This window comes from Bison bison, unplaced genomic scaffold, assembly GCF_000754665.1.
Source record: "Bison bison bison isolate TAMUID 2011002044 unplaced genomic scaffold, Bison_UMD1.0 scf7180017864144, whole genome shotgun sequence".
In the NCBI taxonomy this organism is placed as follows: domain Eukaryota; kingdom Metazoa; phylum Chordata; class Mammalia; order Artiodactyla; family Bovidae; genus Bison; species Bison bison.
The window spans coordinates 1,336,471-1,359,859 of NW_011494716.1; the positions used below are offsets into that span (position 1 = coordinate 1,336,471).

A 23,389-nucleotide genomic window follows, 5' to 3' on the forward strand; every position below is an offset into this window, starting at 1 on the left:
TATCAGTGTTGGTGAGAATTTGAGGCACAGGGACTCATCTGCTGTTGGTTAGGGTATAATCTGCATGTTTTGGGAGAGGTTCTGTGCTTAAATATCTATGCTTATTAAAAATGTCACTATCCTTTAATCCAGAAATTTCACCCCCCAAATCTCTCCAGCAGATACATCTAGCTATACAAAGATATATACACAAATCAAAAATCAAACGTATAGCATCAAAACATACAGCCATTGGGGCATTAGTCCTATAAATTAAGATACAGCCAAATCAGGGGCTACTCCCCCGACATACCTCATGAGAGGAACTGAGAGCTCCGTCTAACATGCAACAGCTTCCAACCTGCACTGCTGCGGGGCGGAAAGGACAGGTGCACACACATGTATGTGATGGGGGCGCAGGGGAGGGGAGAGGTTATACTATACTATGTTTAGAAGTCACACACACACACACACACACACCCTCTCTGTGCCTGTATATCTACAGACCATCTCTGGCAGGACAGATAAGAAATAGTAGCTGCCTTTGGTGAGAGAATTTGGGAGAACCAAAGGTCAAAAATCCCCACTCCAATACTCTTGCCTGGAAAATCCTATGGACGGAGGAGCCTGGTGGGCTGCAGTCCATGGGGTCGCTAAGAGACACGACTGAGCGACTTCACTTTCACTTTTCACTTTCATGCCTTGGAGAAGGAAATGGCAACCCACTCCAGTGTTCTTGCCTGGAGGATCCCAGGGACAGGGGAGGCCTGGCGGGCTGCCGTCTATGGGGTCGCACAGAGTCGGACACGACTGAAGTGACTTAGCAGTAGCAGTAGCAGTAAAGGTCAAAAATTAAGGGAGACTAACTTTTCAGTTTTTATCCTTAATGCTGATTTTTAAAAAAATTTGACTTAGTTGTTAAACCATATGCATGATTACTGTCTAAAAACAAAACTGTTAACAAAGTCTTTGACCCAGTAACTTCACTTTTCAGAATGTACCTCACAACGCATGTGGGTATGCCCACTGGAGGACAGTCGCTGCAGCACTGCCTGTACTAATGGGATGTCAGAAAGAACCCAAATGCTCCTCATCAGGGTACAGGAACTATGGTGCATCATGGAAAACAAGAAAAATCTGTGCCCACTGGCATGGAAAGGCATTTCGTGGTCTATTGTTACCTAAAACAGCAAGGTGCTCATCTCATGTAGTCTAGTTCCATTTCGTATATTAAAAAAGGACCTGTGTTAATATATCTGTACAGAAGCAGTTACCTGTAAGCAGAAGAGGGGCTGCTCTTTTTACTATCTACATTATTTTATAGGAAATCTGCATATCCTTTGTACCAATAATTTTTTTAAACAAAATTGCCTTTTAAAAAAAGTTTCTTTGTCCCTCTGTGCATTTAAAATCTTATTCAGCTTAAAATGAATGTGTCTCTCGCTCCCACTATTTGCCCACCACTGTTAGCTCTTCTGTCCCAACCAAAGGCCACGGCAACTTTCAAAAATGCCACCTCCCACCCTTTCTTCGCCATCGGCCTCTTTGGGATGGGAGACGGCTGTGCCACAAGTCATGTGGCTTACCGTCCTCACACTGCACGCTTGCTGCTGTCTGAAGACAGACCCCGCTGTACAAAGGAGTGAAAACGCTGGGCAGACGGAGGAACATGGAGCGAGGGAGACGTGATCAGCAATGCCCAGGCTTCAGGCAACTCCCAGAACAAAAAACAAGCAAAACAGCCAGATGTGTCAACAAATAAACTGTAAGAATTCTAGAGATTAACAGCTTCTTAAGAGCCACAGCAACTGAATAAAAGATAGGTTATTCAATTCGGGGGAGGGGACTCTAATAACAAACCACGACACATGCAACCACTGGGAAACCGAGTATCTAGTGGACACTGATGACACAGGACATCACGTATGTACACGTGACAGTGTACTCTGCCCGGGTATGCCAAGTCCAACTTTTAGGAATACATGAACACACACACACACACTACCAATGGCTCTCCAAATGTGGTCAAGGGACTCAGGTCTTTTCAGGGGTCAAAACTATTTTCATAAAACACTAAGACAATTATTTGCCTTTTTTGCTCTCATCCTCTCACAAGAGGCTCTGTGACATTTGACATCACTACAGTGGTTAATGAACATTTGTGTTTTAAAATTCTCTTTTAGTATCTAATGTGGCAAATATGGACAGATAATCCACATTTTAAAGAAAACAACTCGATAATTTCTAAGATTACTCAGGAGCCCTGTTTATTTTTGTGTGTGACTTAAATTCTCCAAAATACCTTTTCGTAACTGGGCATTTGGAGCAGAATGACCAGTGAATCAGGAAGGAACAAACATCAAATCTACCCATGAAGCCTAAACCCAAAGAAATCTCTTCTCAATTCAACTTTAAAACGTGCACGCACACACAGACCCCTCTTCAAACACCAGGGACAACAAAAATTTGAGTTCACATTTTCCCTTAATAACACTTCAAAAGAGATAAATGAAATGTGAATGTTTAGAATTACTTCACTTTTACTTCTTCAGTTAAAAAATACCCTCTTCTTAGCCAAGCCAGTCACACGGTTCACAGCTGTCACCCAGTGCCGGCATCAACCTTACGGGGAAACTGCTCGACGCTGACCTCTCCCTCTCCCTCATCTGGGACTCATCAAATTCAAACAGTTCTGCTGTTCCTGTTCTGGAATCTGATGCACCAAACACCGCCTAAATCAGGGGCACTGGGGGCAGCAGCTGGCCTCCTCAGCGTGTCCCAGGGGTCGGCGTCTGGTGGGTCAGTCCGTGCTCTGCCCCTTGAAAGTGAGAGTGAAGTCGCTCAGCCGTGTCAGACTCTTTGCGACTCCATGGACTGTAGCCCACCAGGCTCCTCTGTCCATGGGATTCTCCAGGCACAAACACTGCAGTGAGTTGCCATTTCCTCCTCCAGGGGATTTTCCCTACCCAGGGATTCAACCCAGGTCTCTTACACTGCAGGCGGATTCTTCACCATCTAAGCCACTAAGGCAGCCCGCATCCTCTGTCCCTTGTCTGCTCTCATTTTTCCAGTGGGCTCTCTCCACCTTGGCATCTGCCTTCCCTGTTCTCCACGTTCAGTTCCTACACTGTACACCAGCTGCAAGGCCCTTCTCAGGAGCAGAGCTCTACGCTGCACAGCCATCACACCCCCCGAGTCAGCAGCTCTGAGTGCCTTACAGGCTCCAGGTAGTGCTAACGCCGCTGGCCTGGGAGCCCATCTGGAGAACCCTTGCTCTGAGTTTCCTCTGAGACCCGAAGCTCTGCCATGCCACCTCTTCCCTGTTAAGCCCAGCAGGAGATAACCAGCTAGGAACCCAGCTTCCTCGCTGGTAAAACGGAGGCTGTGGCAAAACACACCAGGCCAGCTGGCTGTAACACAGGAAGGGCATGAAGAGGACTGCCCTGGCTGGCGGCGGGAGGCGACGGCAGAGCGCCTCTGCCGGGCCCACTAACGCCACAGAAGGCTGACTCCCCGCGAAGTTGCCTCTCAACCACGTGGTCCTATCTCCACACGTTTGTCTTAGAGGCTGAAAACTGGCCCTCGGCCCACACTCCCCTCCGTGTTCTCAACCATCTGACGTGCAGGCTAGCCTACCACTGGCTTCTTCAATAATTCCTACCTTAAAGACACGGCAGGGATCTGTATGCTGGGAAGAAGGACATGGAATGCCAAATCCAACCCTTTCGAGAAGGAGGGGCAGGAGGAACACCTAGAGGAGGACAGGAACGTGCCCGTGGTTAGCGGGACAGCTGCAAAGCACTGACGCTCGCTTACCTTGCTCATGCCTCCGGCCTGTGCGGTGTTCAGCCCTGCATGACTGGCCATTTGCGGTGAAACTTGGGTCAACGTCTCAGCCAGCACACTGCTTGTGGCCCCCTGCATGGCCGGAGTAGGGTATGGCATCCCAGCTCCCCTTCCTCGGCCAGCAGCCCCGAGAGATCCATTCATAACCTGCGCCTGTCCTTGCTGGGCCTGGTTCATTAAACCGTGGCCAGAGTTACTATTGAGGAGGCCTGGGTGGGTCTGGTTGAAGTTTGCGTTCATGCAGATCCCAGGTCCCGTCTGCGACGTGGCAGGGCTGCTGGTCACCAGCCCCACTTGCTTTTGTGCTTGCGGATTCAGTGCTTGGGAAGCAGGAGGAGTGGGCCCGGAGGTGCTGGCTGCCTGCTTAGGCAGGCTGGGGGCGGAAGAATCTCCCTGGTTCAGAGGGCTCTTGCCCATGGCACCCAGACTGGCCATGTTGGCACTGCTGGGCTGCCCCTGGGCCTGGCCACCGAGGCCTTGCTGCGCGGGGCTGCTGGCACTCACATTGCCTATTCCCGGGTTGATGCTGGAGCTGCTGCCGCCTCGCAGGAGCTCGGACAGTTGTTTATGTTTGGAAGCAGCATCTGGAACGAGGTTCCCACTGTTTAAAAGGCTTAATTCTCCTCCATTGGGGATCAACTCATCAGGAAGATCATTTTCCAAGTCAAACAATGATCCAAAATCTAGAAATGAAACAGGAAACAGAAATGAGAAACTAAGCAACCATAATCTCTCTCCAACTGTCACATGTTACTACAAGCGTAACCTAAAGGGGCGCTTAACACGGAACACTCGCGTGTCTTACGAGTAATGTCAAAATGATCTGAAAGTTCATTTGAGAAAATAAAACAGAAAAATATTTTTCAAATTCTGAAGAAGGGAAAGTTAAACAGAGATGAGAGGAAGGCTATCTAGAATGATAGATTCTATCCTATATTCCAAAACAATAAAGAGTGTGGGGTAAGGCAAATACAAATTAAAGGAATACAATGGAAATTTAACGAGTTCGCTTAATTATGATGTTAAAATGCTTCAAGAATGTATGTGTGTAAAACATTAACTGGGCATCAGGTTAGACCAACAGTAATTTGAGAAAATTAAAGCCTAGCCTTAAGTGAATATATATATAAAAGAAGTAAACTATTAAAAAAAAAAACTAGCCTTAACAGAAAATGAGATTCCTCAAAGTGCTAAAGCTACAGGAAATAAAGATATATACAGAAATTAAAAAGAATTAAAAGTAAAAGAAAATAGCTTAAAAAGTACTTGAATTATACAGAAAGGGTTAAAGTCAATCTTACATAAAGATGGAAAGCACACCTCCCGAGAATAAATGTGCAACGGATATACAAACACGTAAGGATCACAAAGGAAGATAAAACAGTAAACCAAAGAGACCATCCTTTGGTAATCAAACATGAAAATTATAGCAACTCCTTCTTTCCAGTCCTTCTCAAAGTAACACTTCTCTTGTGTGGCCTATATATGTCATCCCTAGTCCTTCACTGACCACACAGTGTTCAAATAACAACAACCTGGCCATGTGTGCAAGTGCAAAGGACAAGATGTGCAGAAATACAGTCACCGTGGAATTACCTGTAACATCAAAATAAACGCAGACTATACTCAGAAGCAGTTTAACCTACTGGTTATCACAGCTCAAGACCAAGACTGCCAGTATCTGGATGCCGGCTCTGCCTCCTGCTTCCCACTTACCAGCTGTGCGACCTTGGTTAAGTCACGTAGGCTTTCTGTGCCTCAGTTCTTCTCTAGAAACTGGGAGTGATAATGGCTACTACACCTCAGAGGGTTGCTGTGAGGACTAAATGAATTAATACATGTAAATAACTTAAACAGTGCCTGAGGGTGCTAAGGGTTCAGAAAGTATTGGCTACTTGTGTGTGCTTCCTAAGTCGCTTCAGTCATGTCTGACTCTGTGACCCCATGGACTGTAGCCCGCCAGGCTCCCCTGTCCATGGGATTCTCCAGGCAAGAATACTGGAGTGGGTTGCCATGCCCTCCTCCAGGGGGTCTTCCTGACGCAGGAATCGAACCCACGGCTCCTGTGGCTCCTGCACTACAGGCGAATTCTTTACTGCTGAGCCACCAGGGAAGCCCTCAGCTATTATTATTACTGTCATCCAATAATAGAGGTTTAATAAGCTGCTGCACAATAGAAACAGGAGAACATTATACATCCATTAACATATGAAGACTGTACAAATATAGGAAAATGTTTGTGTTATATAAAAACATGCAAATAGAAACTGTATGCAGAATGGCACAGAGAGCAAGATTAGCACTAAAGTGTGTGCATGTGGGCAGTAGCTGGAAAGTAACCTGCCAAAAATAGGTGCACGGGTAAAATGGGGGGTGATGTGTGCATGCGGCTTATAAAATTTAACAAGCCATTGCCCCTGCCACCAACCACTTTTAGAAAATTGAAAACCTTTTTCTTCAAGGTGCAGACTCTTGTGACTGTCTTCCCCAACCAGCTCCTCAGCTGGCTGCCTGGGATGTTCCTTTCAGGAAGGGAAGCGCCTTCCAGTCCAAGGAGCAAAAACCACCAGACCACCTTCCCCATGGCAAGTGACACAGTCCCAGCTATGGAAACGGAAGGCAAGTGGGCCAAGGCATTCTGGAGATGGTTTTCCTTCCCAATGCTAAGGGATGCTCAGAAGATGACCTCCCATTCTTCACTAGATTTCACCCTGGAACTGCAGCAACGCTCTTCAGCCAGGAAAGGAGACAGGGCTCACGCGTTAAGGATGGCTGCAGGGCAAACACAAGCACCCAGGTCCATGAAGCCATCTCTAGGCTAACACAGCGATCCTGGAACCACGCCCCACCCCCCACCATCTTCAGACTTCCTGTAACAAGAGTAAATACACTCGTATCACTGAAGCCATTCCAGCTGCAGTCTAAGGTAACTTGCAGCTGAAGGCATCTTGGTATCTTCATCATGTCTACGGATGAAGTTCAAACTCCTTCACTCTCCTCAGCACCTGCTGGGGCACCCAACCTCCCAGCCACAATACCACAAGCCAGCACCTGCATCAGCAAGCTTTCTCCTCTGTATGCACTTTCTCTCAGGCTAGAAAACCTCACGTCCAGCCCTCTGTCACATTCAACAGTAACTACGGAGACTCCTCCTGCAAAACCAACCAGTCCCTTTTCAACCTCCTGAGTTCACTAAACATACACGCCTCATAAGCCACCTCGAACACATACTTAGTTCATCCTGCCTGTGAGGGACTAGACACTCCTTGCACACACACTCTGCTTGCAGAGCCTCTGAGAGCAGCTGTGGACGGCATGAGCCTCGCCTTTCCTCCTGAGTGCTTTGCTGTGTGACACCTAAGAACACCCTTACACAAGTGCAGGACAGCTGACAAATTCAGGAAACTGAACACTGATATGGTACTTAATACTGATTGCCCTTACTCAGATCTGGCCAGTTGTTCCCAAAATGTCCTTTATCACATTTCTTTTTCCTGTTGCAAAATCTATTTCAGATAAAGAAGAAAAAAACACACTGCAAAACAATTAAAAAAAAAAACCCATTTCAAGATCCCAACACATTTAGGTTGTCATGTCTCTGTCTTCTCCTTTATTCTAGAAATGACCTCCAGACTTTGTCTTTCATAACTCTGAGATTTTTGAAGAGGGTAGGTCAGTTGTTCTGTAGAGTGCCCCAAGGTGGGGTTGCTTCCTCAGGCTCAAGAACACTTAATTACAAAGCGACAACAGGACTCTTGGATACAGAAGACAGCAAAGAGAACCACTGGCCAGGGCTTCCCGCAGGCGACCTCCACACTCCTGTGCTTCCACGTTTTGGGGCTTCGGGGGTTCCATGCCACGGCTTTCATGCTATCGTGTCGTCCTTAACCTGGAGATTCACTAAGGTCTCCAGACACAAAGACGACGTGAGATATAGTCAAAATAAATGAGAACAACCCTCTAATATAACTAACATTTGTATTTGTTGCCTTCCACATGTACACACATCTGCTGCTGCTGCTAAGTCGCTTCAGTCGCGTCCGACTCTGTGCGACCCCAGAGACAGCAGCCTGCCAGGCTCCCCCGTCCCTGGGATTCTCCAGGCAAGAACACTGGAGTGGGTTGCCATTTCCTTCTCCAATGCATGAAAGTGAAAAGTGAAAGTGAAGTCGCTCAGTTGCGTCCGACTCCTAGCGACCCCATGGACTGCAGCCCACCAGGCTCCTCCATCCATGGGATTTTCCAGGCAAGAGTACTGGAGTGGGGTGCCATCGCCTTCTACTGACCACTATTTTAGAAAAATTGAGTGTGTGCATATGTTTAATTCAATGCTTCTTAATCTATGAACAAGAAAATGAAACTCATTTAAACAAAGACAATGGAAGCCACTTATTGCAGACACTAGGTTTCCTTCTTACCTGCTAGGAGGGGATGCAGTGTCAAGCTCTAGAGACCAGAAGAAGGAAGTGAGCTACAGATACTGTACATTCAAAGTTTGGAATAGCCTGCGGATGCTCCCGACTGACCCTTCCAGGAGTCCCAAAGCACTTTTCTAGGAGAGGGCGGGCAGGCCAGGACAACAGCAGGTAAATTCAGAAGAACAGATAACCACAGCAAAGTCAACAACAGGGTCCCTAGTCCAGCGTAGCAAGTGGGAGTCAGAAATGGGAACGCAGAAAGAACACTCGCAGGCAGAGCACAGGAGTGCAAATCCTGGCTGAGTCAATCAGCCCCGTGTCCCTGGGCAAACAGCTTAATCTCTGCGTCTTAATTCCCTCAACTGTGAAACAGGGACAATGGTATCCCAGGGCTACGCGCTGAGAGCAGCAAAGGGGCGCTTTGCCACTGACACCAGTTATCTTAACGCCATCCTGCACAAAAACTTTCTTACCTTAAAAAGTTCACCACGTGCTGCCACTATCAAACTGATGCGTATTCTTTTCTGGTTCTGTCTTGCTCTAGTCCCAGGGAGCCCGCACCTTCTACGGCTGTGGCAGGTGTTATGTCTATGCCTCGTTTCTGGTTTTGGTTTTTACTGGTCTGCCACATTGTGTCCACTCTTTCTCATCCTGTTTCAGCACAAGCACATCATCTCACAGCTGTCTGGGTGCAGGAAGGGTTGACTGACTCTGCTGCGTCCTCACCTACCCAGTCCAAACATGTATGAATACGCTAACAGCCACATACATGATGTACAGTCTCTGTAACAGACAGAAGGGGGTGTGCAGTGCTTGCGCAAGGCAGATCCACACTCACACCATCGCACTTTCCTCACCATTACTTTTCCCTGTTCTCTAGTTCAGAACAAAACATGACACAGGAGAGTGAAGCAGGAGGCTGTTGCAACACAACACAGCTGTGCTTTCCACACACCCAGTGTCCCCACATACAGGTTGGGCAAACACCAGTCTGAATCATCGGAAGTTCCGAAAATTCAAGATTGAGCGCCACCACTTCCAATCCCAGGAGGTTCCTGTCTCCCCACCACATCAGCACGGGATGGGCCCAGGAGAGGGCAAAGCTGAGGCTGCAAGAGATTCGGGGTGAACCTGCTTTCCAGGGTCACCCTCAGCAGAAGATGAGCCCCGTCACACAGCCAACGGCAGACGCTGTGTCCGCAGCCACAGCTGGGAACAGGAATTCTCGCCCCCTCGGGACTTTCCAGCTGCACCAAGGAACTCAAGATAGAACATACACACTTTGGGGAGTCAACCTCCACAAATGACTCTTCATTTGTGGCTGGAAGGCACTGGGAGAAGGAGGGGTGCGGGGCTGAACCTCTTTCCTCCCCGTCTCCACCAGGTCCAGGCTCCCCTGTGCCTCTCAGCTAAGCTGACCCGGGAAAAGCAGCTGCGGGCGCTCAGGCTCCACCACGCCCAGTGAGGCTGCGGCGCCCGTGGCAGCAGCTCAGGAAGGAGAAAGCTGAGCAGACCCGACGCCGCGGGAGCGGAAGGGCTTCACCACGCGGGGCCACAAGGGTCCTCTCCCCTCTGGACCACAGAGACCTCAGTCTGGGGACGGTCACACCAAACACTGACCACCCCCCATGCTGCAAGACCCATTCCGATGCATCTCGACCAGAAGGCAGCATTTCACCTTAAGGAATGAACTACTATCAGACACGCTGGAAAAGGCTTTTCATTTTACAAAATCAAATACCTGGCAGGTGACTGACTCAATCTTTCCAGCCAGTAACATCTGAAAAGTTTTGTTTGAAAGGAGTTGTTTCAAATGCATCAGCTAATTAAACAAACCATCTAAAAGACACTTCTTCCCTCAGGTTTTCTGAATTCTCCTCTTTCTGTCATAATATCTTATTTTCTTTGAATTACATTCAGAACCCCAGATCCTCCACATCAGCAGAACTGATTTTTCTCTCAAAACATGTACAAACCAGTTTATTACACTCTGCACTGGCCAGAAGTATGAACTCTTCCACAGTCTACAGACATAAGGGTGATCTTAAAATCTCCTATCACTTCTTGTTACAGCTCATGAGGCTGTAAAGGCCACGAACACAGGGATTAGGTCAGTGCCCAGTGCCTCCCACCCCATGCTTAGCAGAGGAGCCGGGACAGCCAACTGCAAGCTGAGAGAACAGGCCTGAGCTACAGGTGATACACGGTATCAATGTTAACAAGTTACTTTGTCTAGCCCAAGAGGGCAAGAGGTAATTTTAACATTTATTACTATTTTCCTAGAACAGAAACAAAGAGAACAAAATTCAACAATGAATTTTCTTGAAATGTTACATTATTTTGCTCATCCTCCTCTTCACACCTTCTTCCTGCTGCCTATCTTCCAGAAAACCAGCCAAGTCTATCTCCCCCTCTGGCTACATCTTGGCATCAATGACCCTCTATCCTACCGGTGATGCAAACATTAAAAAGCATAATAGAGAAGAGATGGTGGTATTGGAAGTAAACTACCCAAGAGTTTAGACGCTGCTTTGTGCATGTGCTGCTCTACTTCTGAGCATCAAACTCCCTCCCAAGGATCTCTCTTCCCCACTTACCCCTATTTCTCTCTGCAGCCCTTCGGCCCCATGAAAAAGGCCTGCTTTCTTTAAAATCTTTTCAGAATTCTCTAGATTCTCTTCGGCATTATTAAATGCATCTCTTAAATCTTTCAAAAGCTGAGCACCTTTATTCATCAACCTTGGAAATTTTTACAAAAAGAATTTTAATTCCTGAGTCAAAACTGGATTAAAAGAAAGAAAGAAAACCCACCTTGAACCAAAAAGGGCAATGCATCCTGAAAAAGCTCACGTCTAAAGCTGAGGAATCCACAGAATGTTAGACATTTTCACAGGGTTTTCAGTCTTAGATGACCTGGAGCCCATTCAAGGCCTCGTCTGTGCATTTGTTAATATACTGCTGATCAGACACCAACAACAGAGGCAGCTCAGGCTGGGTAGTGAGGAAGGTACCCAGCCAGAGCCTCATTCGGGTCCATCTCTGTCTCTTACTCCTGCCTGCTCCCTATGTGTGCTTCCTTAGCTCTAACCTGGAAAGGAAAATTGTACCTGCCTCTAGGATCACTGAAGAAGGAATTAAGTCATGCACTGTGTACACAGCACTTAGCCTGGCATGCAGTGAGTGCTCAGTAAATATTAGTCATTATTATTACTGTCACTGCCCCATCTTCCACAGTTGCTATGAAGACTGAACGATACATGCACACCAAGGACCTGGCACCCTATGCCTGGTACAGAGTTCGTGCCAGCAATCGTCTCTTCTGTATGGTAAAAAGCCCTAATAATCTGACAATTCTACTAGATTTAATGCTCATATTGCTTTGAAAATTCTTAAAGATTATGCAAATAAATAAAGGAACAACTTTTCAACAATGGAGAAATAAAATTTTTTTAAAAATCTAAAGGAAAAGGAAAAGAAAAAAAGCACCATTTTATTGGCATTTATGCCACTATAAATAAACTTCAGGCATTTAGTCACATTCTGAAAAGACATCTAATGTAACCTTTTTTTTTTTTTGGTTACAATAACTATTAGGAAATAATTAAAAGCAAATTCTTTCTAAAATCATCTATGATTCAGGCTTCAATATTTAATGCAATACATAAATTAGTAAAAATAAGGTTTTACTTTATTCTGAACAGTGATTTTATATTGAACAACAACAACAACAAAATGCCCTTCCTCAAGATCACTATCTGCCCAAGAGCCCCAGGTGATCCCCCTCCTCCCAGGCCTTCCTCAGTGGGAGCAAGTGCCTGCTCTCAGGCCTTCGTTCCAGGCAGGGACGGTTCACCAGAGACTTGTATGAAAGGATTATAAGATAATACTGAGTGGAAGCTCTCTGTCACACTAGACCCTAAATCAGGAGAGTCCTGGACTTGCAGCCAGCCTCTGACCTCATTTGATTCCCTCAGAAGCCCCAGGGAAGGGGGAGTGCCATTTCCCAGACAGTTTAGGACAATTTACAGTTTCCTAAATGAGGTCTGTGTGCTGCCTCCTTCAGCCCTGAGGGGAGAAAAGCCTTCCTGGGACAAAGGTGGGAAAGAAGGTACTGTCAGAAGGTACAGCCACCATCAGACCAACCATCAACCACCAGCAGCCCCGGAATGGGGACCAGACAGCTTGGCCTGTAGAAAGGGGCTCACTGTTCTCCAGCATCCAGGCAGAGAAGGGCAGTGCTGGCAACCCAGTTAAAAGTCCCAGAGGAGGATGTGGGGGCGGAGCGAGGATTCGGCCTCTGCGGGAGCAACCCCTCACCTCAGGGGCTAGGCCACCTCAGACCACTGGCCACAAGCAAGCAGCCAGCCAGAGATGGGTCCCCTGGCCCAAATGCTGGGAGCTGCAGCTGGTAGGCAGCAGTCCCATGTCAGGAGAAAGAAGAACAGCCTTGTTCTGAACTTAGAGGTGTCAGTGTACAAAATATGGAAGTGTGTGTGGGCTAGGACAGAAATGAATGCATTTAGTCTAAAAAGTACACCAACATCCAGACAATGGAATATTATTCAGTTCTAAAAAAAAATGAGTTATCAGGCCATGAAAAGACATGGAGGAACCTGAAAAGCATGTTACTAAATGAAAGAATACAATCTGAAAGATGACATACTACATGATTTCAACTATATGACATTCTGGAAAAGGCAAACTATGGAGGCAGTAACAATAATCAATGATTGCCAGGAGTTTGCTTTTGTTGGTGAGGGGGATAAATTAGAAGGAACACAGGGGATCTGTTGTTCAGTCGCTAAGTGACCCCATGGGCTGGAGCCTGCCAGGCTCCTCTGTTCATGGGAGCTCCTCTTGCATGGGATGTCACTACCATTCCCTCTTCCTGGGGATCTTCCTGACCCAGGGATCGAACCTGAATCTCCTGCACTATGGGCAGATTCTTTACCACTAAAGCACCAAGGAAGCCCAGGGGATTTTTAGGGCAGTGAAAAAACGCTGCATGACACTCTAATGATGGATACATGCCACTGCACCTTCATCCAAACACACAGAATGTACCAAGCCAAGAGTGAACCCTGAAGTAAACTATGGACTCGGGATAATTATCATGTATCAACGAGGTTCATCAATCATACCAAGTGTACACTCTGGTGGGGGATGCAGATAATGGGAAGATTATCGTGGGTAGGGGGCGGGAGCATATGTGGGTAATCGCTGTACAACCTTCCCCTCAGTTTTGCTCTGAACATGAAAATGTGTTAAAAAATTGTCTTAAAGGGGAAAAAAAGGGTATGCCATAAAATTACAGATAAATCACAAACGACTGAGAGGTACAAAATGATACAGAATCATAAGCTGAAGAATAACTTGAGTATTTATCAACTGTATTAATAACATACACAAAATACCCAGTGATGTCTATGCTGGGTTTAAGCGTGCTGCTTTTAAAGCTTTAGGGCTCCACCAACATACAAACTCTTGGAGGACAATTTGATGATTTGATCAAAATTACAAATGCATGTTCCTTTCCATCATTAATTTCACTTTGAGGAATCTGTTCTACACAGATACATGTAGCTGAGGAGAGCTATTCATTATGGCACTGATGAGACTAGAAAGCTGACCATCCACCAGTGGGGAACAGACTGAACCAATCCCACACAGTGGGAACCAAGCAACTGCAGAAAGGGAGAGTGGGGAAGCTCTCCACGTGCTGCTGTGTACAGGCAGGCAACCATGTGGACGGGGTGCAGCTTCCAGTAAGAAGACAAAGGCAGGACGGGGGCAAGGGAGCTGCAAACATGCTCTCTGCTCCAAGAAATCATCCCTGAGGAAAGCACCAAGGGGACCGGGGGAGGCTCTCACTTGACAGACTTGTGTCAGTTTTTTAACAATGTGAGTGAACTACCGGTTTAATTAAAGAAACTGATGTTTTTAGGCAGCCCCTGCGGTGTCCAGACCCAGGCGATTAGCTTCAGCCCAGGTGATAACACCTGGAAGGCTTCCAGATGCTCCTGGTTACACTTGGAAGTGTTTATACAGTTTGAGGATGAAATCAGAAATGGGTTCAATATTACTTTAAAATATTTTTAGCATTCAAATGAGTTTGAAAGGCAGGAAAATAAAACGTACTGTAAAGAAGGACTTTTCAAAAATACTATCTTTTCTCTAAAGAAATGTGATAATCTACATATAATGTTTTGTACCCAACGCAGTAGTAAAATACACGCTGCTCACGTTGGGAAAGGTGACATTATTTCAGTATACTCGAAGAAACATCAGCTGGCTGTCAGGTCCTGCAGCTTCAAGCACATCAATGAAGATTCTCTAACAAAAGGACTCTGCTACAGTCAGCGCTTGTGACAAAGGAAGTGATGACTGGACACCACACTAAAACACAATCATATTTTCCCATCCTTGGACAACACCTCTAAGTTAGTTTACATTCTGTTCAAATCATTCCTGCTACAGATCTAAAGGTTTTACAAGAGGGATTAACCAGTTACAAGAGGGAATTCCAGTTCTCCCCATTTCACAGATTCTTCTAACCACAAATACTAAAGATGTTTTGCTGTGGGTTTGACTTACTTTTAAACTAGTTTTTCATTTTAAAAACAATATATTTATGCTTTAAAGTTAAAAAAAAAAAAACACATTTGGAAGAATACACAGTGAAAGTGGAGGACTCCCATGCCTAAGAAAACAATTTCCAGGGATTTCCTTCTGAAAATATTCTATGCATGCGTTAGTATATCTTTCTACCCCTAAAAAGGGTCTAATTATCATTTCTGCTCTCCATCCTACTTAACAATTCTGAAATTTATCTTCCATCTTCCGAGATCAGACGAGATCGGGCGCCTTCAGGCTGATACGGCCTGAGACTATCTTCCATCTTAAACACCTATCAATTTCCCTCACCAGATGTGCGATGGCGGAAAGCTCAGCTACTCCTCTTCTGAAGGACAGCTGCGTCACCGTTAAGGTTCTGCAACATCTAGACTGACTGACTAAATTAACAGAAACGTCTGGGGTGAATATGAATATTCTCAGAAGTCCTACCAAGCCAGAGACTGATTTTTACTTTATCTACTTGGTGCAGAAGTAGGTTGTGTATGTCAACAGGTATTTGTATGTCAACCAGTAAGGTGGTTAATAAAAACCACAGGTTTAAAGAATTTTTTCCAGAAACTGGGGAAAAAACCATAAAACAGAACTCTGGTGTCAACCAGGGTCACGTGATGTGCAACATGAGAACAGCAACAAACCTCGAATACCCTTTGAGACGAGATTAATTTTTAAAACTTCGATTCTTCGTATTTATAAAGTGTAGCACAAATACAAAAATCATTCTGTGTTAAGTACAGCGCCAAAACATTTTAACATTTTAAAAAAAGGGATTTTTAGAATGATGCCCGCTCTTCAATTATTAATACTTCTAGCAGCTCTGAGCTATTCATCAGTCTGAAATGCACCTAGACTGGATCAACACACCCACGTGCCACTTGGGGAAGGAGGAGTAAGCAGAGGAAGCCTGTGCTCACATACACAGTGCGTCTCCTGCATGACACACGAGGAACACTAGCTGCCTGTGGGGAGGGGAACTGGTGATTTTAGAAAAAGGACAGGAAGGCTTTTCACTAAACAGCCTTTTGTACTTTTTGGAACACTATGAAAATGTCACCCAGTCAAAAGAATTTAAAAGAAAAAAAAACTTTTTTAACAAAAACCTCCTGTGTGTACAAAAATTTTCTAATACCTTAAATAAGAACACTACAGTTGACCCTTGAACAAGGGCTTGAACGGCACAGGCCCACTTAACACAGTTTTTTTTCCAACAGTAACGACTACATAAAAAAAAATAATAATAAAGACTACATTACTACACAGTGGCTGGTTGAATCTGAGGATGCAGAACCGTGGATCCAGAGAAACTGCGTTAGGGAGACACAGTGAAGGAACTGGTATACAGAGGGCAAGTTTTATATGGGTTTTTGACTGCACGGAGGGTTGGCACTCCGACGCCCCGCATTGTTCAAGGGTCAACTGTAGTTCTGATTCTTAGGTTGTTGTTCTTAGGGTCTTTTTCCTGCTCCTACAAATACAGTTTGGGGAGTGAGCAGGCAACTGTTGGCTCTCACTGCACATATGAACTTGGATGAAAATACACCTGGAAAAAGATGATTGAGCCTCCTGGAGAACAAGTCACAGTCACTTCCTCCAATCACCCTGAATGTGATGGGTTTCTAAAACTCTGAATTGCTTTTTAAGCCCCAAATGGACAGTCTGGATTCCCTGGGCCAACACTGCAGGCTTCCCACGCGGTGACCTTGCCTTCACGTGCCCAGCCTGACCCCCCCAATGGTCTGTCCTGCTCCAGTGCCCTTCCTCTAAGGAGTTTCCCTGACCAGCCAGCCAGCAGCTCCGGGCTCTTTCCCATCACGACACTGCTTTCAGTCTGTGATTAAGACAGGCAAGGGAGGGCTGCTGGGCTGCCTGACCGCACCACCACCCTCTGAGGTCCAAGAAGACGGGGCCACAATGATATAACCACAGCCAAGCAGTGTCCACACAGAGTAAGCACACATAGATAATGTGAATTATATAAGCATTTTGATACTTGTTGAATAAAAGAATAAAGAGGGGCACAGTTGAGACTGGAGCCCAGGCCCACCAGGGTCGAACGACACTAGCAGTCTCCCCCTCTCAAGAGGCAAGACCACACTGCCTCTAAGTGGCAATTTATTGAATGTAAAAGAAAAACAAAACCAGCTCTTGCAAAAACTTTACTTGCTCAGAAGTGTATACCTCCAGACCACCACACTCGCTATTTATGCCGTTCCCTGTGCCTGGAATAGTACCTCTCGTGTCTTACTCATTCTCAGGTCTCTGTTAGCTCCTCCAGAAGCCCTACCAGGGCCCTTCCGAACAGCCTCTGTCCTATGCCCCAATCGAGGCCTCCTTTCCAAGGCGCTCAGTTGCCGCTGACAGAGCTGCCTTCCGCGAAGGCAGACCCTGGGCCCACCGTGTCCCCTAGATTTCCAGGGCTGACTCACACTAGAATACTTTCTACATGAGTGAAAAATCTGGAATCTAAACCAAAGTGTATTTTTAAAAATGTTTTCCATCTTTAAAAGTTGGTCCTTTTAGAGGACTTGGGCTTCAGGCCTATATCTTAAAGAACACTCTAGGCAAATGAGGTAAGTAAATTTACCTGCGAATGCAGGAGATGTGGGGTTGATCCCTAGGTCGGGAAGATCCCCTGGAGAAGATGGCAACTCCTCCAGTATTCTTGCCTGGAAAATTCCATGGACAGAGGAGCCCATGGGCTACAGTCCATGGGGTCGTAAAAGAGCTGGACACAACTCAGCGACTAAACAACAACGAACGTGACTTTGGGCTGCGTTGTCTGCGCAGCAGCGGATAGGCACACGTGGTTATTAACATCTATATTAGTTACAATTAAAGAAAAATAAAAATGCCGTTCCTGAGTCACACTACTAACAGTCTAAGCACTCACTGGCCACAAGAGTCTAGTGGACCCAGTCCTGGGGGTGCGGGTCTAGAAGGTGGCCACCGTCAGTGGAAGTTCAACAGGACTGACCACCATGAGAACTCTACAGAGTTTCCAACAAGGGAAATGTCCAAAACCATTCTTACTGTTGAGAAGGAACCAGTTTTTCCTTCAACTTTCAGATTGAAAAAGTCATCACTGTGAGCTAAGACAAGGAGTTAATCTTTCAATACGATTTTCTTAGAGATTTTTAAAAGAGAAGTTCAACTCTGGGTGGATTCTGCTCTTCAAACAAAAAACAATCCCAACAGCAGTAGCTGCTGCTGCTGCTAAGTCGCTTCAGTCGTGTCCGACTCTGTGCAACCCCATAGACAGCAGCCCACCAGGCTCCCCCGTCCCTGGGATTCCCCAGGCAAAAGTACTGGAGTGGGTTGCCATTTCCTTCTCCAATGCATGAAAGTGAAAAGTGAAAGTGAAGTCGATCAGTCATGTCCGACCCTCAGCGACCCCATGGACTGCAGCCTTCCAGGCTCCTCCGTCCACGGGATTTTTCAGGCAAGAGTACTGGAGTGGGTGCCATCGCCTTCTCCGCAGCAGCAGTAGAGGCACAACCAAAAGGACACAGACAATCTATCAGAGCTTTATGCCTCTTTTGTTATTTTCAATAAAAATTACAACTAAATAAAATGTAAAAAAGATCCAATGTAAAGATGAACACAAATTAGGGAGAAAAATTCTTTGTCCACCATGGGGCAATCTTTACTAGCAAAACCCATAAACTGCCATACCTAAAATACGTAGGTGGCTCAGAGTTTGTAAAAACCCATGTACCAATGCAGGGCACTCGGGTTCGATCCCTGGGGGGGGAAGATCCCCTGGAGGAGGAAATAGTAATCCTCTCCAGTATTCTTGCCTGGGAAATCCCATGGACAGAGGAGCCTGGTGGGCTGCAGTCCACGGGGTCCAAAGAGTCAGACACAACTTGCCCATTAAACAACAACAACAACAAAAATCTAGAATGGAAAAAATAGTAAACTCCACTGAGGTCACTTCCTATTACGGAATCTGCAGGAATAGAAAACTCTACAGAACAGCAAGCAGCTGAATCTACCCCTTTCAAGATCAGTGGTTGCTGAATCAAAGAGGAAATTAAATTTCACTGATATTTCAACCAATCAGCCTGACTAAACTGGACAGTGACTCAAAGGACGTTTTCTCCCCGAACTCTGTTCTCTAAAAAAGAAAGACCATTTGTATAGTTTCTCTGTGCTCACTTTCTTTCCCCGCAAATCCTAACTTAAGTCAAGTCCCTGTTCTGAAATAATACTAGAAAAAGTTCCATTCAGACTTCAATTTTCCAATAAAGAACAATTTTAAACTACAAACACAGACTGAGTGAAGTGTGTCACGCTCGCACCCATGTCCCGGGACTTCAATCTCAGCTCTCACTCACTCCTCTGCCGGCAGGGGCGGAGGCCGCGCTGGCCCTGGTGCTCCATGGGAACCAGCAGCGGCGGCATCTTCTGTGTGCTCGGCGAGGATGTCCACGGATCTGGTTCTGGGTCAGACCCCTCACCTACATCAGCCCGTCCTCACCAGCCCAGGAGGAAAACGAATCTAGTACTTTCCCACACAATGATACAACAGTAAGAGCCACTGCACCTGGCTAAATGACAGAAACCACAGGAACTGTGTGTGTGTGTGTGTCTGTCTGTCTGTCTCTCTCTCTCTGTGCACTCACTCATGTCTGACTCCCCAAGGACTGGACTGTAGCTGGCCAAGCTCTTGTGGGATTTTTCCAGGCAAGAATTCTGGAGTGGGTTGCCATTTCCTATTCCAGAGGATTTCCTGGCCCAGGGATCAAACCCACGTCTGTTGCATCTCCTGCACTGGCAAGTGGATTCTCTACCACTGCACGATCTGGGAAGCACTCAGGAGCCCAATATGCAAAGCTAATCAAACTGAGAAAAAATGCAAAATTTTAGGGGGAAAGACTCCCTTTTAGACATGAGATCCATCCTCCCCAACCAAGTTCTAATGTACAGTCATTGGTCCAAGTCACAGAGCTGAAGAGCTGGATACCAAGCTCCAGTGTCCACTGAGTGGAAGCCGAGCTCCTTCTTCACTACCACACTGCCTGCCTCCCAGTATAAAAAGCTCTGACATTTCCTTCAACTCTGAGTCATGGTTAGAAGGTTCTACTTTTAATCAAGTGACAAATACTCAAAATATTTTAATCCAAAGGAACTGGGTCAAAGTCAGTTCAGTTCAGTTCAGTCGCTCAGTTGTGTCCAACTCTTTGCGACCCCATGGATTGCAGCAAACCAGGCTTCCCTGTCCATCACCAACTCCCAGAGCTTGTTCAAAGTCATGTCCATCAAGTCGGTGCTGCCATCCAACCATCTCATTCTCTGTTGTCCCATTCCCTTCCTACCTTCAATCTTTCCCAGCATCAGGGTCTTTTCCAATGAGTCAGTTCTTTGCATCAGGTGGCCAAAGAATTGGAGCTTCAGCATCAGTCCTTCCAATTAATATTCAGGACTGATTTCCTTTAGGATTGATTGGCTTGATCACCTTGCAGGGGACACTCAAGAGTCTTCTCCAACACCACAGTTCAAAAGCATCAATTCTTCAGTGCTCAGCTTTCTTTATGGTCCAAATCTCACATCCACACATGACTACTGGAAAAACCAGAGCTTTGACAATATGGATCTTTGTCAGCAAAGTAAGTCTCTGCTTTTTAATATTATGTCTAGAATGGTCATAGCTTTTCTTCCAAGGAGCAAGCATCTTTTAATTTCATGGCTGCAGTCACCATTTGCAGTGATTTTGGAGCCCAAGAAAATAAAGTCTCTGACTTTTTCCATCCTTTCCCCATCTGTTTACCATGAAGTGATGGGACTGGATGCCATGATCTTAGTTTTTGGAATGGTGAATTTTAAGCCAGCCTTTTCACTCTCTTCTTTCGCTTTCATCAAGAAGTTCTTCAGTTCCTCTTTGCTTTCTGCCATAAGGGTGGTGTCATCTGCATATCTGAGGTTATTGATGTTTCTCCCAGCAATCTTGATTCCAGCTTGTGCTTCATCCAGCCAGGCATTTCACACGGTGTACTCTGCATATAAGTTAGATAAGCAGGATGACAATATACAGCCTTGATGTACTCCTTTTCCAATTTGGAACCAGTCTATTGTTCCATGTCTGGTTCTGTTGGTTCTTGATCTGCATGCAGGTTTCTTGGGAGGCAGGTAAGGTAGTCTGGTATTCCCATCTCTTTAAGAATTTTCCAGTTTCTTGTGATCCACAAAGTCAACAGCTTTGGCATAGTCAAAGCAGAAGTAGATGTTTTTCTGGAACTCTCTTGCTTTTTCGATGATCCAGCAGATGTTGGCAATTTGATCTCTGGTTCCTCTGCCTTTTCTAAATCCAGCTTGAATATCTGGAAGTTCTCAGTTCACGTACTGTTGAAGCCTAGCTTGGAGAATTTTGAGCATTACTTTGCTAGCGTGAGACAAGTGCAATTGTGTGGTAGCTTGAACATTCTTTGGCATTGCCTTTCTTGGGATTGAAATGAAAACTGACCTTTTCCAGTCCTGTGGCCACTGCTGAGTTTTCCAATTTGCTGGCATATTGAGTGTAGCACTTTAACAGCATCATCTTTTAGGACTGAAATAGTTCAGCTGGAATTTCATCACCTCCACTAGCTTTGTTCATAGTGACACTTCAAGTTAAGACCCACTTGACTTCGGACTCCAGGATATCTGGCTCTAGGTGAGTGATCACACCATCATGGTTATCTGGGTCATTAAAATCTTTTTTGTATAGTTCTTCTGTGCATTCTTGCCACCTTTTCTTAATATCTTCTGCTTCTGTTAGGTCCATACCATTTCTGTCCTTTATTGCACCCATCTTTGCATGAAATGTTCTCTTAGTATCTCTAATTTTCTTGAAGAGATCCTTAGTCTTTTCCATTCTACTGTTTTCCTCTGGTTCAGATCATGAACTCCTTATTGCAAAACTCAGACTTAAGTTGAAGAAAGCAGGGGAAACCAGTAGACCATTCAGGTATGACCTAAATCAAGTCCCTTACAATTATACAGTAGAAGTAACAAATAGATTCAAGGAATTAGATCTGATAAAGTGCATGAAGAATTATGGACAGAGGTTCGTGACATTATACAGGAAGCAGTAATCAAGACCATCCCCAAGAAAAAGAAATGCAAAAAGGCAAAAATGGTTGTCTGAAGAGGTCTTACAAATAGCTGAGACAAGAAAAGAAGCTAAAGGCAAAGGAGAAAAGGAAAGATATACTCATCCGAATACAGAGTTCCAAAGAATACCAAGGAGAGATAAGAAAGCCCTCCTTAGCAATCAATGCAAAGAAATAGGGGTCAAACTCATACAGTCCATAATTGTCAAAGCAAACCCCAATTATCTGATGTATTTCTATAGTTCCTGAATGTTATCATGAAGTTTGTTGATAAATCCACCAAAATCCACGTTATTCAAATATGGCCCAAGCCTCACTCTACAGGCTGTTATAAAAAATAGTAGCTTATTTTTCTTGTGATTTCACTGGGTATTCTAACTACAAAATTAAAACATGTCCAGGTGATACAGTTTTGATTTTTAAAAAATTCAAAATATTTGGGGGCAGTGCAAAAGGAAGCTGTTGAACTATATAAAGATTTTACTTCACAACAGAATTGTACAACCCCTTTAAACAGCTCCAGCTATTAAGAAACACCTCCTACATAAACTAAGGCACAGGTGTGTTAGAAAGGCTGGCAAGTTAAGAGACTGTCAAACAGCAGCAGACGGGACATCTAGAAATGGGAAAGTCAGATTTAACCAAGTGAAAATTTCTTCAGCATTAGATTTTACTATTCTTAGCGATAGTTCAACTAAACATTCTTTTGATTAATGGAAATGAAACACGGGGGAAAATGACACATGGGATGATATCCAAGTCTTTCTAAGGGTAAGGTTTTAAAAGACAGGAATTTGACTTTTAGACATAGAGCTCAAAAATAGCCTTAATTCCCAAATTTAGAACAAGAAAACACCCTGAAGGCAAATTTTTCTAAATCAGCAGCAGTCGTTCTGTGTATTGTCTAAGAACACGGAAAAAAAGCCACTTTTGCTTACTTCCATGCCTTTCCTAAAGAACCGCCGCCCCTCCCCACCCCGATTCCCAACTCTTCCAGTCAAAGCTCGAGCTGGGCAACCCTTGCACATGGCTCTTCCCCAGCACCCCTGTTGGCAATCACAGCCCCACGGAAAGTCGCCAGCGTCCCCAACAGGCACTGGTGCAAGTGCGGACACCCTGCATCGATGCCTTGCTGTGACATGACAATTCCTGAAAGCTAAACCTAGACTGGACGGGGAAAGTGTGGCATCCCTCACCCCCCGCTTCCCAGTTTGTGCAGGAGCTGTGTACACCACTCCAGATCCTGAGAGCCCCCCCAGGTGTGGGACAGTCTTCTGATGAGAGACGTGCCACTAGGGGAAGGGCTCAGGGGACAACGGGCACACGTGCTGAAAATCAAGAGGACATGGCCAGGAGCCTGAGGGCATCTGAGAGAGCAGCTGGGACAACCTGAAAGGACTTAGGTGCAGGCCATGGGCCAAG

At 45.6% G+C, this 23,389-nt stretch overlaps 1 protein-coding gene across 1 annotated transcript in view; it reads right to left on the reverse strand.

Moving 5' to 3' along the window:
• Window positions 1-23,389, reverse strand: part of LOC104988985 (CREB-binding protein) — a 117,559-nt gene that overhangs the window by 88,176 nt on the left and 5,994 nt on the right. Inside the window, exon 2 of the mRNA XM_010840489.1 lies at window positions 3,796-4,508. Coding sequence (XP_010838791.1) covers window positions 3,796-4,508 — 713 coding nt within the window. The remainder of the gene's footprint in view (window positions 1-3,795; window positions 4,509-23,389) is intronic.